The following is an 18,554-nucleotide window of genomic DNA, read 5'->3' as shown; positions in this document are numbered from 1 at the left end:
GAGGATATTATCAAACCTAAATGTAGTGTTATATTATCAAACTTCTCTTGGGGATGACTGAGTAATTGCTTGGTTTGCTTATATTTACAATATTATTTCCAAGTCATATGTTCCCTTTGTGAAAACCTTGGTGTTGCAATACCTTTTCAGATACCAGCAACTTTTTGAGAACACCTAACATTTAAGAGGACTTCAGACCCAGAGGGGATGAATAATCCAAGATCAAAACTGTGCCTAGTTCCTGTTATAGGTTAGGGCCATTCTACAACATTCCCTTTCATTCTTGGGATGCATACAGTGAGCACCAAAGTGTGACAACGAACTATTAAAATACAGCTGAGGTCGTTACTGGTGGGAGTTCACTTTGATCATCAAAGCGTAATTCCACAGTCACTGATTAGTCCCGTTTGTTAAATGTTTTTGTGAAAGATATTATTTTGACAGTTAACACGAAAGATTTTAATATATCCAAAAACAACCTTAATCTTAGATTGTTTAAACTCTGCACCCTTGCAACAAAAGTGACAACCCAAAAATCTTCATTGTCCGAGTGTTACTATCACAGTTGAAGAAACTGTACCCATCATCGAAAGTTTGTTCCTATTATCTTATAATTTGACCATTATAAGGCAGCTGTGTCACTAACTGGCGTAGTGCTGGAGCTGGTACTCTTTAAGAGCATGCTACAATGCTGAGAAGTGAATTACATAGTGAACAGATCACTAACAAGTTCACAACTGGGTCCTGTCATTCTTTTAGACTGAAGTCACAAAAAGGCATCAGTTCAGGAAATTTCAAGTTAATCAGTTTTAATTAACAAACTGAAATGTGCTTTGATCATAAAAAAGCTGATTTTCTAATTTAACCAATGTTAGTTCTCCAAAGTGAACATGATACAGTTAATTAAAGTGTGAAGATTTTATTACTTGCAATGATGCACTGTTGATATTTCAAGTTCCTTCACTTTACAAAAATTGTTTGTTTTGAAGTCAATTGGGATATTTTGCGTTTTGTCTCTTTAAGAATATACTCCTACACTGCTTTTTCTGATCTGCTTCCATGTGGAAAAAATATGTTGTCATTGTGTGCCCACCTGTCATATTGCATTATAATGCAAAGGACAGATGTTCTGCTAACCTAATGTGTAAAAATGAAAGAAGCCTATGATACAAATGAAAGTGATGTGGTAGCAAAGAAAGAAGATGAAGTACTTCTTCACGAGCCACAATGTCACAGCAATAAATCATCCATATACAAATAGGACGAACTGTTACTGCTATCAGTTCTGAAGGTGGGAGAGATTATATTTATGCTGTTACATGCAAATCAGAAGACCTGTTGAAAACTTATTGAAGTCGGTTTTCTCTTCATGAAAACAAGAAGGGTTTTCAAAGTTCACCAATAAAAAAATCATTCCAAAGAATTATTCTAATTCTTATAATAAAGATATTCTCTGCACATGCTGATTATCTTAATAACTGATCACCACGTTTCAGTCATTTTAGTGTCTTACTAACAGGCTTTAATATGGCTAAAGGAACTGTGAGCTGACTGAAAGGTTTCGTCTAATTTCCAAAAACGTGTTTGCAGCAATGGACACCAAAAATCTATTAGTGAAATCTATCTTCCACAATGTCACCCTTAATTAGAAATGAAACCCTAATAAGCATAAATAGATCACTGAAAGTTACATCTATACATGTTTCATCCTAGAAAAGTTATCTTTAATCGCCAGCTGTATGTCTGATCACAACACTAAAACAGACTTCACAAGCTTCTGCAACTAGTTTGGGTGCAGCAAAAGTAGTTCAGATCAGAAATGATGTTTGGGGTGTTTTTCCTACCATGATTTGAGTTTAACTGTTTCAGGTCCATGGGGCTGCAGCCACACATTCCTGGTTTGACAGACACTCAGTTCTTTGGGGTTTAACTCCATGAATGACAAACACAATTTGATCCTGGCATTAAATCTGTTCTTGTTAGTGCTGATAAATTTGTCTTACTGCTTTATCACCACCAAAAACATTTTCTTGATTTATAGTAAATCTAACATTTTGCTTTGTCACTTTTGTAGCAAGAGTGCAATATGTACAAGCATATGCTAAGCATATTACTCCCCTTCCAACCCAGCCCAATACATAAAATACCAAGTAAAACTTATGTGAGAGAAATACTTACTAATAAAGAAAAACTTCTGAACACATGTACGTCTGACAAAATAAAGAAGAATTTTCATTTGCCAATGAAGAAGAACACTGCATTGAAACATATACTGATAGGTATACATAATACAGCAATGATCAAATACTCACAGTATGTCCTGGCTGAAAGACAGACTGGAAATGGATTATTCTGAGCAATCAGGGATGCTTCAAAGATGTGAACCATGTTCAAATGGTTGACCTTATTGGTAAGAAGGTGAGTTACTTGCAGTTATTGTTTTTGTAGACCATATTTTTTTCTTGCTAATGAGATGTGTATAGGATAATGCTGTCTTTCATGGTGCTATGTTTAAAGGTGTCTTGACTGTTCCATCCCCTATCATTGCTGCTACCCCCTCCCAAATACTGCATTCTATGATAACCAACAAAAAGAAATCCTTTCCTTCTCAATTCTGAATGTTCACACGAGTGTTGTTTATATTCTGAACTCTTCTCTCAGCGTAATATGTCTTATTCCTTGAGAGACAGACAGAACCAATAAATTTGTAATTGATGATCTCTTATCCACCTATGTGCCTAGTGGATACCCTATAGCCACACAGGTGGTAAAGGGAATCTGTTCTGTAAATTAGCACTTGTACAAAAGGTGTCATTTCCAAGTCACCAAACAAAATTATACAAACATTGAAGTACACCACTTCTTGTGTTCCCACACTCCTGTAAATACCTGCTACAGCTTAAACTACAAGGCATTTTCTTACTCTGATAAAGTGCTGTATGCTTCCTTACATTGGACATTGATTTTTTTTTTAATAACTGCTTTAAGTACTATCATAGGATGCATCTGAAAGAATACTCTCATAGTATGTTTTTGCAGGCCTGCTTCGTGTACTGCCTCTTCAAGCAGCACATCAAATGTTACTGTGTCCCTTAAATCTACATCATGAATGGCTAAGAAGCTTTACAGACTAACAATCGGAAAGACTACAGTTAAGTCTCTTCCCAAACATGAGCTGTGACTGGGGGCACTAACTGCTGCTTGGAAGTTAACTGACTACCTATCAATGGCTTAACAAAACCCAACATATGGTAACTCGTCTACCAAAACCACATCTATTTTAACAGTATAACAGTTATCTAACTGATAAAATTGTACTAACATGAGAGGCACAATGACACCCTGGAATTCACAACCCATTTCTTTAATTTTTTTCAATATCATATTTAACTGTCACAATTTTGCATTTACTGCAGCAATTAAATTTTTGCTACTACCAAATTCATAACGTTCCTTTACCTCGGCCACTTCGATCTCCTTCGATTAGAATTTTGGTCCCTTAGAAACCAAAAAAAAGAAAGGTATTTACATACATGCATGTTTCTTGAATCTGGATTTATGTACTAAAATGTGCAACAAGACTTTAAAGGGATCAGTGTGAGAAAAACTGTCTTACTTCAAAGTAAATACAGCATAGAGCAACCCAAACTATTACGTTTAAAAAATAGAAAGAAACAGCCAAGATTTCACCAGTGGAGGCCACCACCTGCATCCCCACAAGAAAACTTAATCAGCATTGAAGAACGAAGTTCCACCGAGCTACTACATTGTATCCCAACCATTCACCACTGGATTTCACATTCTTAAAACTGATTAAAGATCACCCAGTCATATGTTCATAGCATTCACAGATTGACAATGGGGAGGGAAATTACTCCCATATTCCAAATATACATAAACTATACAGCCTTATAACACACCAACCATCAATATTTTGCAGTAAATTATCTTAAGTGTAACAGATTACCTCATTTGTCAAAAATTAATGAAGTATGTGATAAAAACTAATTTGTTTTTGAGCCGGCAATGTAAAGTTCGAAGTAATAATAATCCAAACTATTCGGAACCAAGTGGAAGCTTCATTACACACTAGTGCAGCAGATCAATAAATTTGCCAAGTTCATTAGACAAGAAACACAGAAACGGTGCCCTAATCCACATTTACTCATACACATCTTTTATTGAATTTAAATGCACGCCACAGAAGCAAGTATCAAACTAAAATGTTAATAACCATATGCTAGATATATCTGTACTACAGGGAGTAAGAGATTTTGAAAGTGACAGGGTGGTCCACTGATCGTAATCAAGCCAAATATCTCATGAAAAAACTACGAAAAACTAAACTTGTTTAGCTTGAAGAGGGGAAACTAGATGGCGCTGCCACAGGTCAAACGGATATCCACCACTTTTTTTAAAAATAGGAATCCCCATTTTTATTACATATCTGTGTAGTATGTAAATAAATACGAATGTTTTAGTTGAACCACACCCCGCGCACGCGCGCACACCCACACGCAGTGAGTGTGCCCCATCCTTTTTCCACAAACATTAGAAATATATTAATGCTCCAGCAGCAGGCGATTTTTCCAATTTTTCTGTATGAAATTGGAAAAATTTTATTGAATAATTAGAACTATCATGAGGATTGCATTAAGGGAATGTAACAAGAAAATCAAGTAAGTCACTTTTAATAGACATTTAATGGGCATGTACATGTCTGTCATCTTGAAGCAAGGTTACAGACGTAAGCTCTTAGTGTGCGGGTGAAACTAGAATGTGACTCCCAATTTTCCAGAGCAGTAAAACATTCTACACGAAATTTATTTCCGACATACAAGTTGCCAGGAAATTATGCCTGATGCAATAACACCACGACCCATGAAATCTTTCACAGATGCCTAAATGCAAATGAGCATGTCACCTGCAGCTTCAAAGTTAAGGACATGAACAATATATTAAACTGCACAGACAGTTCACAATGAAAGAAAGTAAATGGTAAGAAATCCAGCTGACTGGATCATTGGAACCTGCACAGACACAGAATCAACAGGAATCAAGACTACGAAATGGACAAAGCTTGAAAGGAACCATCTGATCTTTCCACAGGATGATTTTGAGAACCCAAGAAAACCTGAAATGAGATGTTAGGGTGAGGATTGGGATTTTCTCTCTCCAATACATGTGGAAGTACTAACCACTGCATACGTCTGCTCAAATTTTCAAATACTTTAGTTGCAAGAAACCAGTATTATGAGACTTACCTTTCTCCAGCAGATTAAAAATTAACTTACCTACACTGTTCTCAAATTTCAATTGCTCGAAGCTTTTCTTCCATTCCAGTTAGTTTTCAAGCAAATTATTTGAAACACCAGAAATGTTTTTCTCAAACTATGGGGCACAAGAGGAAATAGTGAATTCAATTTAAGTTTACTGTAAAGAGCAAAACCTTCAGGGATATTCTAGCAATGACTCAATATACAAGGTAGTACAATGAAACTACAGAAATTTTATTTTTATGTAAATTTTTAAATTCATTCCTAGTTGAGAGTTCCACGCAATTTGTTATTTTATTCCATCCATTTCACATTTTACGTATCGTCAGAAATTAAGGTTTAACAGTATTTTCTGCAAGAAATAAAACCAAACATAAAATAGTAAATGTTAAAGCAGTTTTATGCTGCAACAAATTTTCAAAGGAGCTCTACATGAATGTTTTCATTACCACATAACTTGACAATTAACCAGTTGTGTTGTTGCGGCTGAAAAAAAAAAGTTTAACTATTTTGCAATTACAAGTATTCACATGAGAAGTTGTTTCACACACACCCAGCATGACTGTTGGAACCTGCAGCCAAAATGTTACGCAAAGCAAATTGATTCATGTCATAGGAGCTAATGTGACAATTATACCCACGAAGGAGGATAGTATGACCATATTCTTTAACTTACTGTATTTCATCCCTGTGATTTCCCCAGTTATGAGCGCCACCACCTTCTCTCTTGTCAACAGGTTTCACACCTCTGAAATATGAATCAATGTCACAGTACAATAATCAAAATTCCAAAAGCAGTTTAGTTTTGCTGATAAATGAATGTAATACAAACGTTTTATCGGATCCAGATTGACGATCATATTCACGTTTTCCACGAGTGTCATAGCCCAGACCACCACGCATTCCACGCATAGGCGGACCTCCGCGGCCACCACGGAATACGCCACGGCCACCACGACCTCTAAATCTTCCTTCTGTACCTTCTGGCCTTGCAGTATCACGATCTCTCGGCTCCCTACAAGAAAAAAAATTATCCTCAGTGTTGCGTGTTTAGTTACTCCAAATACTTTTAATTCTTACCAATGACCACCAACCTGTTGAAATCATTATTCTGACCACCTCGTTCTTGATTTTTCCAGTTATTACGTTCTTCTCGGTCACGCGAGTCGCTGAACTTTACATTCCTCTGATCTCTATCTTGAGATGCACGCTGGGTAGTTGGCTTGCTTTTCTGATCTGGAACAAATCTTTTGTTTATTAAATCAAGTAATTATTTCACCTCTCAGTGCACACTCACTAAAAAAGTATTTTACTGCCCACATGGTACTGGGAGCCACTACTATGGAAGTACAAGTCTAAAACACCGTGCTGGCAGATGCAGCAATGCCATATTTCATGTTCTTTAGCCTCCATATTTTGCAAAAATTTTCCAATTAATTACATACCAAGGCTGGCATATGTAACTATGTTATTGCCTGATCAGTATCACACTAAAGCACTCATCGTACAGGATGAGTTAGCTTAACGATGTGGCACTTACGAGTTTCGCGATGTTGCTTCCCGCTATTTCATGCCGAGGAGCCATTCCTTATGTGAAAAAGTAAGTTCTGTGGTATTTTGGCAATGTGCTACACAGAGTAGAACCAATATGAAGGAAGAATCCTCTCTACATCACAAGCAGAACTTCTGAGACAACGAATGGTATTTGTCTTGTTCAGTAGAAGCCCATATTTGGAGGGTTTTATACACACAATAAACATATACTAAGTGCCATCACATAGTGTCCTGAGAATGCATCATTATTGATGATTTGTTATAATAAAATGACGGGAAGTGTCACTGGTGGTTGAAAAACTTCCACATTCAGCTATTTTTATGTTTTAAGTTGTGTTATGGAAGAGCACCAAAGGCAATGACACATTGAAAGAGTCATCATATATGTGTCATTCTTTGTAGGACCTGTTATAATTAAATGTCAGTAACAAAGGCGATTAAAGCGTTCAGAAACAACATTACATACAAGGTTCCTCATAGAACTTCAGCTTAACAGAGTTGGTAGAGCACCTCAATATGAAACAGTAGATAGCTTTTTCACCACCCACTGTACCCAATTTGTTTTTCCACTTCTGCGTTTCAAAGAAGTTTGTGAGACTTTCTTAATTAATCAATATAAAAAACCTTCTACAATATTATTGTTACATAAATTAAGTGCACTTTCAGGAACGAGTTTCTGATTTTGTGAACTTTTATAAGCCGATGTCCTTACTGAGTGGACACGCGCCTTTCTTCTTTGTCTTACTACAACATGTACATGGATATTTAAGTTTTATTTATGTGTACTACAAACAACAACATACCTAGTATATTACAAGACACGAAACATGCTTTTTAGTACAGAAAACACAGGAATTTTATGCTTTCCATATTGTGTGGTTCGTGAGACGCAAAGTCAAGAATTGCCGCTGGAGAGTGCAGAGAACACAAAATCATGTCAACCAGCTTGTGCAATGGGCTAATGGCACTGTGTCTCTAAACACTGGATTTCCAGTCATGCACACCAATATTTGCTGCCTCGTTCCACGTGATGACAGCTTATCATTCTTCAGCAATCATCTCACTTTACATGTCAGATCAAGAAGTGTCACTACAGGTTGCTGCTGATTGTCATTAATTACTGCAAGAACTTAGTTGTCATTGGCTAGATACTACGAGAGACCATACATGCTATTAATGACAATCTTAACAACATAATTTCCAATTACGGCAGTTATAATTTATGTTTGCATATGGTTTGTGTAGATGATTGCTACTTAACCTGAAAGACAAATTACATCAAAAATTGAAATCTAACTGGAAGATAGTAAAAGAAAAATAATAGAAAATAAAAATAAACATGGTTCAAGGCCCCATTGCAGCTGCCAGGGGTTGTTATGTTTTAATATATTTTGCAACTTCGCATCTACACCACACAGTTGATTGCCAAGATTCTACTATTTCCACTTCTATGCAGTCCTGCTAGTATGGCGCAAACTATGAAGCTCTGAAACATTAAGCCACAAGTTAAAATTCAATTTTGCACTTAAGATTTGTATAGTTACATTATTGCGACTAAATCTCCCTTGAAATCATTGGATTCAGCTTTCATTCCATAGATGCAAAAATTAGACGATTCAGTATAACATAAAAAACATAGAACGCATGAATATGATACTCACTTTACTGATCATATGTCAGGAGATTGTCAAGATATGTGACTACACCACAGTCAGCTGGAGGTGCTAATAGTCACAGAATTAAAACTGTCCGAATGAAACAGTTGTGCACTTTTTAAAAATTTATCATACCCAAAATACCTAATCTTGACATGTAACAAATCCTGTGAAACTGAAATCTAACATTTTTACTTGAAGTTGGTGTAACAGTTTATGTTAAGATATTCACCTATAGTGTAGGAGTTGCCTACCAAAAATTTCCTCAAACAGTGTTCCAAGTTTTTAACGGTTGCGGGAGAAACCCCGAATATCGGACCCCTTTTTGGACCAATAAAGCGATTCTTAGATCTTTATGTATGGTGTTCTTATTCCTACTATTGGAACAACCTATTGGTTGGAAACAAACGTTATTTACAACAAATGTTCAGATGATATCTCCCTTAAAACCATGATCAAATGGTCACCCTACTGTAAACACATGAACTTTCCAATGGTTTACACTATTGTCTGTCACAAAACTCCTTTCCACTATTACTCAAGTTCATTAAACTTCTGCAGATAAATGTGTGGAAACCACTAGTAACTTAAGCTAATACTCCTGTTACATATATATAGCTTTTGTCTTACTCCTAGCCTCTGTGGTCACCGAAGTTTCAACTAGTAAGTGTTTTCGAAGACATGACAAAAATCTTAATTTTATTATTTTTAGTTTTAATTACAGGTTCAGAATAACCACACTATAAATCAGATTTTTAACAAAATATAAATAGCCTATGCCTTCAAAATGTTACTTTTTTTTTTCACAAGACAGTATTATATGCAAATCAGTAAAAATATTATTTTGTCAAAAATTGACAGACTGTGTGTACAAAATGCAGGTTTATTTTTGCAGAGAAGAAAACAGCAACTAGCCACTGTTATTAATTTAAACAAACTGCACATTACACATTTTGAAACAACGGGTTCCTGTTCACATGGCTCTGCAACATTAAGTTAAGTATAAGTGACCTAAAACTTATCTGGGCTATCTACAAAAACAATGTACACAAATCTCATTCATTATTACATACAATTTCAGTTTTAAAAAAGGCAGTTTCTCACACTTTCTGCTGTAGAGCACCATCACTGCAACAAACTTTTGCAACATGAGAGAAAACAGCCCACAGTTAACGTAAACAACAACAAATGTATTCTAGATGTTAACAACCACCTGAAGATGAACCTGCCAGTTCAAAACCAATGACAGTGCTATTTGTGTAAATAAATAGCATTATTAACAGTGGATGGTCACTGTATTACTCTTTGCAAGAATATGTTATCACTATTAATTCTTCAGGAAACCTTCGTAATATATACAAAAGGGGTTAATGAACCTTTACCGTGGGTTCCAATTTCACCCGCTATACTTCATTTTAACATAACATATCAAGATTGTACCTTCAATTTACCTATAACAAAACCTAAATCCTACTACAGCACTCTTATATTTTCAAATATATATCAACGACAAATGTCATCTTATGTATTCCCGTAGATAGAAGTTTACTTAACAGAATCCCAATACGCATTTTACTTTGTTCACCAGAATTTAAGCCTTATAACTCTTATGCAGACAAGTTTAGTTTAATCATTTTTCCAGTGGAACAAAATACCCTCAATACCTATAGAGTTTACTTTAACAAGAACTTCTACTAACTGAAATACCACCAGTCAGTTGAAGGGTGCCACAAAATTTAGAAATGGAGCACTTAATTGCCAGCAAAATATTAACTGCATTATATACCCATTAAACCGAAGTCTACAAATGAGGTGATCAAAATACAGTTTTGATTAAGTGTTAGGAAAATTCTGATAAATATAATTTTATTCCATATCACTATACTTTAAAGTAAATAAGAATTAAACTGCAGAAATTTATGGAGAACTGTGTATAATAAATAACAGGACATCAGATGCAGGGCACTAACAACAATGAAGAAAGGGTGCAATGCTTAGGGTGTAAGGGGGGAGGGGGGTACAAAAGCAAAACAAAGCAAAGATATGTTAATTGGGACTTTCTTGAAGAGGTTCTCACAGTGTAATTGCCTTCATGGTGGGGAGATGCAAGAAGTTACATTTAAAAACTCACTGCAGGGTGTGCCAAACATACATACACCATTAAATGGGCAGGTGTGCCACTGAACATTTTTACACCTACCACAATGAACACCACAATACCAACTATTTCACGAGGAGATATATAGGACTATTACTACCTGAAATCATTGTTGCACACCAAAGGAACACCTACACTGCTGTCTTAATTATACATCTTATTTCTATTTTTATAATGGATATTCCAGCATAATTAGCACTGAAACACCAACCCACATCAAATATGATTTTTATGTATATAATCTCACCCCCTCCCCCCCCCCCCCCCAAACAAGGGTAGTAGTCAGGAACACAAATGTCCCAAAAATGTTTTGTAATGGAAGAGCTGGGTATGAAAACTGTTGGAAAGGAGTGATTGAATAACATTTTATCTTCCACAGGCAACAGCTTCTGCAAATTTGTAACTACAGTCAATAACAAAAACTTGATGGAACTCATACACAATCCAGGAAGTCCTGTGGAACTGCATACCTATGCAATCCCACTTTTCAAAATGCATTACCTCCCTTTAATGACCACATTTACTTTGTAGGAAATATGAACAATTCATAATACTCTTTCAATCTACAGATCAAAAATTAAATGTTACAGGAAAAGTAGTTTAAGAAAAGACATCAAGTAATAAGGCCTCCTTTGGCTTGCAAAAGAACCCACACTACGTAATAACACGTCAAAGACAGTGCAACACTCATTTAGTCCTATTTATTTACCTTCTTTACACAGCCCAGTTCACATGTGCTTACAAATCTGCTTTAGCCAGTGTTATACAATACTTTCACTGCCTGACTTCATCCAAACTGCAATAATTACTACACACATTCTCACAGTCTTATAACACCAAGACAGCCAACCTACTTATAACATTCACAACTGTGGTCCCTAGATGCAGAGCAAGCCACTTTGGTGTCATTCTTTAAAACACAATGCCAAAATAATGAAGAGGTTGGAGAAACAAACAGCTTTTAAAGCAGAGTTAAAAATCTTTCTAGTTGGAAAGTGGTTCTACAGTACCACTGAGAATGTCTTAATCTGTTAAAACATGTGGGGTGTGTGTGTGTGTGTGTGTGTGTGTGTGTGTGTGGGGGGGGGGGGGGGGGGAGGGGGGGGGGGAGAGATTGTGGCCCAATACTGTTCATGATGATTTCCAGTTACCTCAGTTTCAGATGCAGGGCAGTACACCACCTCAGTTAAGGTAATCAGTTGCAAGAATACTTATAATAGATATAATGTTGGCATGTGTTCGTACATTATATTTTCTGAAGTGTGCTGTGTGCTCACTTGTTTTCATTTATTATTGTTAGATGTGAAAGCTTCATGCTCTAATTATTATTGATCATATTTCTTGTACATGAAGTAAGCTCCTTTTAGACTAAATTTGGTTCCTTCCCAGAACATATTCAAAGTAATGTGGTTAATGCACTGGACTCATTTGAGGGCAGCAGGGTTCGCACACCATCCAGCCATTGTAGGTTTTCCAAGCTGCCAAATGAATTCGCATGTGTTATTGTATCTGACATGTTTCACACCGTTGTACAAAATGGTCACAGAACAAATAAACAAAATACAAGGTATACTCAATTTGTCAGTAATAAACTTTTTAGAAACTTGAAAATGACTTCACTAACAGTGCCAATGTAAATTAACTTACAGGAAGTTCTACAAGCAGCAATCAAAAAGTTTGGATTTTTAAGGCTGTGCAGTCCAGAATCTGTACACCAGTCAGGCCGAACTGCTGTGAGCATCAAGATGATCACACTAACACACCACATTGAAGATGCACCGTGTCCTGGTGCATGAAGTAGTCTTATTGTCTGCTGCGCAGTCTTCTGACAGGATTTGCTGACCCTCAGACATTTTATTAATCACCCAAAAGCATGATAATTGTATGGTGAGAGATCAGGACTACAGGGTGGGCACTTAATTGTCTCCCACTTGAGTTGACGTAACTTCTGCATTATGGCATTGCAATATAAATGTCATGAAGCAGTGTCACCCCTTGGTACACCATTCCACAATAACAGTTTTTGGCAGACATGCTGCCTGATACACATTCTTTATTCTCCAACAGATGTCATATTTGTCCTTCGGCAGCGAAGATAATATTAACAGCATGTTGGTCCTGTTTGGACACATTTGTTAATAGGCACATCACACACAGCACTGACAGAGCAGAGGCCTAACAGGGCAATATAGTTTCTGCAGGTCAACACATACTGCCCACAGAACAGCTCTGTAGTGGCTCAGCACTCGTAAAATCCCCTTCAATGACCATACAGAGCGTGTCTAAGTTAGACTTAGGTTCTGTGATTCAGAACTCTGGACCCCTTTAGATTCCAGTAGGTGATGAGGCATTTCTGTTACTAACCAACAGAATTCAACCCTACCCTAAATGCATAGTTACTGCTAATGACGAAGTTTTTAACTACTTACTTTCTCATAATTGTCAAATTGTGGAGTGGGCATCTGGTACACCATGTTCCAGATTTCATGTGATTAAACAACCTTACGAGTGTAAACTGAACACTATGGATAAAATTGTAAATGCTACATGCATACCTCAATTACTCGAGGACAGAGAATATTACATCAAGTGATCTCACTGAGGAGGAGGAAATGGGATTACTGAATACTAACTAGCTCCAAGTATGTGTAGAAATATGAATGATTTTCTTACGAGGGAAAGATTAATTAGTATTTTAATTCACCTGGAGGTTCTTTTTTAAAAAAAAAAAAAAAAAAAAAAAAAAAAAAAAAAAAAAAAAAAAAAAAAGAAAATAAAGATAGAGAGAGAGAGAGAGAGAGGGGCTAATACTTCAGTGAAGTACTTCTCATTAATATTAAATGTTAACTCTGAAGATGTGTATAAAGTACATCAATCAAATAATAAGTAATACTTACAACTGCAGATATGAAATTCCTTCATAACTTTCTTCCAATTCCACCCTTCATTATTTCATGGAAAACTGTTCAGTTGCTTTAGTATCGCCGTAGATATTAAAGTTTCACATGTTAATCACATGGCAAAAAATTCTTCTTTGTGAGCTATCATTTGCCAAAATATTGTTTCGATGTCTCAAACAGTCCAAGATACTAGGCATTTACGAATATTTTGTTTTGGCTTTTCCCTTGGCACACGTGTTCGGGACAAAGTGCTTCACATACAATCCATTTTGTCAAGATTGGAGACATGGCAATGTATATGTATTAAGAATAACCCAATATGTTAGCTACATCTCATACACAGCAGCATATGATCTGACATGCAACTAACACCCACTAATAAGAGCTCCTGTTTTCAACACAAACATTACGTGAACTACATGACATTCTTACTCTATCATAATGGCCAGCTTGCACACTTTGCCATTCACGCAATCAAGCGAACATGCCAGCTACCGCGCTAAATCAACAGGTCCCAAGAGGACGTTGCAGATAGAGGAAAACTGTGTGGGTCTGACAACAGGACAGGGCTGCCCTAGCTAATGCCTAGTCCTGCACCTCTGCTGCATACAGCGTGCAGCGCCTGACTGCCTGCCAAGTGTGCTTTACAGAAGCCACACAGGCTGTGTTCTGCCTCTGCTAGCATAGTTCACATTTCTGCACGTGCCGCACACACATCAAAAAGTCGCGTTGCCACACTAATCCCTAGCTTACACATCTGTGCTTATAAACCAGCCCGAGTCTCACTACTTTGCATACATGCTGCAACAACACCCTAACAAAGAAAATTTTTGATAGTCCTTTACACATGTCATCCTCACTATTTGGAATACAACCAATTATTAACAATAAACACAGCATGTATTCACCTAACTATAGAAAAACTTAATCATTTAAAGGATTTAAGAGCACCACTTCATATTAACAAGTTACAACAGCATCCAAATGCATGCACCAAAATTAAAATTACGTGCACAGACTAAATGACAAATTCATGTTAAGCTAAGTAGTGTACAAATTCAAAGATTTTCAGTTAATCATTGAAGCCCACTATCTTGCCTGACAGTTCAGTATATACTGATACCTGTGAATGCTTTGAGCACATGGGAAAAATGCAGTAAAGAACATGCATTACAAATTAAGGTAAAGTCATGTGTTGGACCCCCTTGCATATTTCAATATGCTGTGAATGTTAACATTAAGTTTCACTACTTTTCAAGTTGTTACCACAACCAGGTTTTCTCAAATCACATTCGTTGACTTAGCCAATTCAAATTTTCACCTTCCAATCTCCATACACATCGGGCTGTACTGCAATTGGAACCAAGAGGAGAGGCCATCTCCGATACCACACTAACCTGATATAGTCCACCCACATAACTGAAGGGGACAGGCAGTTTTCAGTTCACAGGAAGGTACAAGCATTTAAATATTCCAATATGATCATATTCCGAAACTCACTGTGGGTATGTCAGATGCACTATACCTCAAGGGTACCGAGTAATTCATCAAACTGCACCTTGCCCACTATATCAACAATCCTTTCTTCCACTACCAATTACAATAACATGAAAAACTTAATGTGGCATGTTTGTATCAACATCGTAAGTACACTTCAAACACTTATAACATTTGTTATGGTGTGACTAGTATCAACATACTTTAACACTACCTGCAGTGAAATTTAACAATAGAAGAATGTATTTTGATACAACACCACCCTTGCTATCACAAATATCATTGTACAATTAACTCTTGAGCCCATAGTAAAAGCTACGAGTTAGATGCATTTTTGACAAGTTACAATTCATATCCGTAATATCTAGCCTGGAATAGAGTGGAACAAACCAATTATAAGCTATGATGGATAAGATAGTTTACATAAACCACACCTTTCTCACATGCAATAATTTCACACTAACAATTTGGATGACATTGGTTGCACAACACACGTTACTGCCAAAATTGAACTTTTCCAAGTAACGTTAATAAACTTTCAAAGTAAACATTACTTTTACAGTACCACAGCAAAAGGGACAAAATCTAGAGATTGTTTTGGTGACATCCATAATTTATCCATCACCTGTGCGTGGTTATCAACGGGAGTGATTCATAAAATGGAAAGCACATTGAAAACATCACCACTATTACAATATATGAGTAATAAGAGGTACAGGAATTCTGGATTAGAAACAGCACTGTATCCCAACACAAAAACATTCTCTACGAGAATGTATAACGAAGTATATTTGTAGTACCTACATGGAAACTACCTGATCGACAACACAAACTTAATGGACAGAACAGAATACACACAATTCCCATTATCACTAAATCGTTTGGATATTTTCACACAAATGATCATGCAGGCACTTTCACACCACACAGGTTCAATAATCAATTCACATAAAAGACAATACTTCTAACTAACAGTTTGGAGTGGGGAAGTGGTGCAATTTAACAATACCACTCAGTAATTTAACAGCCACAACAAAACAGTTTTTGTCAACTGTGTGGAAGGAAGTTTACTCGAACATCCAACACCATGTATCAGAAAATAAATTAGGCCTATATCTAATGATCTACAACCATTCACTAAATACTTCACAATGCCTTAACTGTATAGTTTCTCATTGAACAGTTAAATGAAGTTCTGAAGACTCTCAGAACATACATCATGTTTCAACATTTATCAGTAAATTAACATTTGTGAGGCTATAGTCAACCTAACATTTGAGTTCAACAACAACACAGTGACTTGCTGCATGGTTCCATTTGTGATGTTATGCCCTCACCTTTATACAACATAGGCATCAACTCGTGCAGTTACTTGTGAGGGCAATTCAATCAACACTTTCATATACACACGGCATTGACAACATTAAAATCCAAATAAAATGGCAGAAAGTCTGGCACTTTAAATCTGCAGATAACCTAACAGTAATCAAAACATGGCAATTTGAAAACTAAGCTATTATGTCTAAACTGCACAGCAGAACAGGATTAATAAAAGGCGAAAAACTGTATCTACACAACACGAGGACTTAATTTCAGTTTCTTTGAATCTAGTTAGTACTGTAAACCAAAATCTGTAGTACCAGAGCTTCACAAACATTTGATTATCAGCAGACTTCCATATCTAAGCACAACCCAGTGAGACTTTATGGTGAAAATTTACTTGCCTTGGACTGGCATTTTTAGAATCTCCATTACCACAGTCTGCAAATACTTTTGTTAATGATAGCACTAAACATGACTGCAGTTGTCACATGGGAAGTATTGTGTGGTTGATTAATTTCACAAGTGGGGATGGTATCATTTTTTTTTTTTTAATATAAAGCTCAGTTTATACTCACTTTCGCAATTTTCAGAACATTCGCAAACGAAATGAAAATACTTCTAATTTCAGGCGGTCTTGGAAACTGCGGGGAAATGTTGTCAAGATAAAATAAAAATGAATAAACAGTAGATCACATTTATCATCATCATCCAACCTACAACGAAAACGCCACCAATAATAGAACTACAGCAAATTGCTGTTACCTGGATTAGAAATATGAGCGGCATGCCTCTCGAAAAATCAACGACACAGGTTCTTGTTCGTTGTGAATTGATTAGACATATCCATCGTTTACGACAGAGCCTCAGTGGGCACGAATAAGATGAGAACGCGCTTATATTGCGTATAACACGGTATGGTAATGTAATCAATTTTATTAACAAAATTAGTAGCATTGTATTCAGCGGCACAGAAGTCTCTTACTGTACTACAGGATGGTACGATTACGCTAAAATCGGCTTAAACCATGTACTTACTTTTTACTTCCGTTTCACGCACGTGTTTACACACAAACCACAACGGATATGGTGACGATGCTATTTGGAGTAGGCGCGGCGTAAAAATAGATATACTATCTTCCAAATATGAATACATGTAATCTTTGTTTTGCTACGGCAATTTATAACACTTCAGACAGCGATTCAATTCTGAACAACACGAGGAGAAATAATCGCCATTTGTAAAATGATACTGTCCATTCTCTTGCGAGCAGCACAATTTGAAATTTTAGCTGCGAACCCACTTCAACATTTAAATTCTTTAAGTACACAGACTCTTGCACACTTATCCCAGCATACTGCCATGCATTACATTCATTCCACACTACTACCTTTACAACAGTGAGAAATATATAAATATGTCTTCACAAAGCAATTTAAGCTCAAATTCCACAGCATTAACTGGATTCCTACGCCTAAATTGTTTTTTGCGCCCTTAATTACGGCTGAAAGACACACACACTGAAAGTATACCCAAAACCAAATACGCATTAATAAACGCGCGCGCGCAAACAAAACATTTAACTGCTGAACAGAGCTATAAATAATACATTACCTTCTTTGATCTTCCCTGAATCTATAGATTTCACACTTTGCACAGGTTCCCTCACGTTTTTTCGAACTTGTGGAGGTTGCTTAGTTTTTGATTCCGGCTTGCTCTTATTTTCCTTCTCCTTTTCGCATACCTTAGTTTTCTTCTTAGCTTCTTTAGCCTGTTCCTGGACTTTGAGGACTTCTAATGGGTCCTCATCGTCGTCCAAGAACAATCTATAACGATTAGTTACCGTGATACCGTAATTATTTTCCATCTCGCTGATATATTTCATGCACGAACTCTACAATATGGCGACGCCTGTAGCTGGGAGCTTCACAACTGCATCCACGAGGTCCTGACACTTAAATTGCAGCTGCGACGCCTCACGGGAAATCTGGAACGAAGCGTAGCACTACAAGTTACTAAAATGAAAGCAATATCGTTAAGAATATGTAAACGTTGATAATTAGAGACAATAGAATGTAAATTCTTTAATAATAAATTAATTAAATTAACATAATTCAAATTGTATTGGAACACTAAATACTCTTCATGTTTTCAAATGCTTGGCGGGAAATTGTAGTCGTGGGTTGCTGCTAC

The 18,554-nt window shown here is 36.5% G+C and overlaps 1 protein-coding gene across 2 annotated transcripts in view; it reads right to left on the bottom strand.

Annotated features, from left to right (window-relative positions):
• LOC124554810 (plasminogen activator inhibitor 1 RNA-binding protein-like) overlaps positions 1 to 18,325 on the bottom strand; it is a 72,516-nt gene extending 54,191 nt beyond the window's left edge. Inside the window, exons 1-4 of one of the 2 annotated variants that reach the window (XM_047128468.1) lie at positions 17,976 to 18,325; positions 6,371 to 6,512; positions 6,109 to 6,291; positions 5,953 to 6,024 (exon numbers count right to left, since the gene is read on the bottom strand). In XM_047128468.1, the coding sequence (XP_046984424.1) occupies positions 5,953 to 6,024; positions 6,109 to 6,291; positions 6,371 to 6,512; positions 17,976 to 18,246 (668 nt within the window). In that variant the 5' untranslated portion in view covers positions 18,247 to 18,325. The remainder of the gene's footprint in view (positions 1 to 5,952; positions 6,025 to 6,108; positions 6,292 to 6,370; positions 6,513 to 17,975) is intronic. The other variant, XM_047128467.1, reaches the window with a different exon arrangement.
• Positions 18,326 to 18,554: the final 229 nt, after the last annotated feature.

Source organism: Schistocerca americana, chromosome X, assembly GCF_021461395.2.
Source record: "Schistocerca americana isolate TAMUIC-IGC-003095 chromosome X, iqSchAmer2.1, whole genome shotgun sequence".
NCBI classification, from domain to species: domain Eukaryota; kingdom Metazoa; phylum Arthropoda; class Insecta; order Orthoptera; family Acrididae; genus Schistocerca; species Schistocerca americana.
This window is presented reverse-complemented; position numbering and strand designations above follow the sequence as displayed.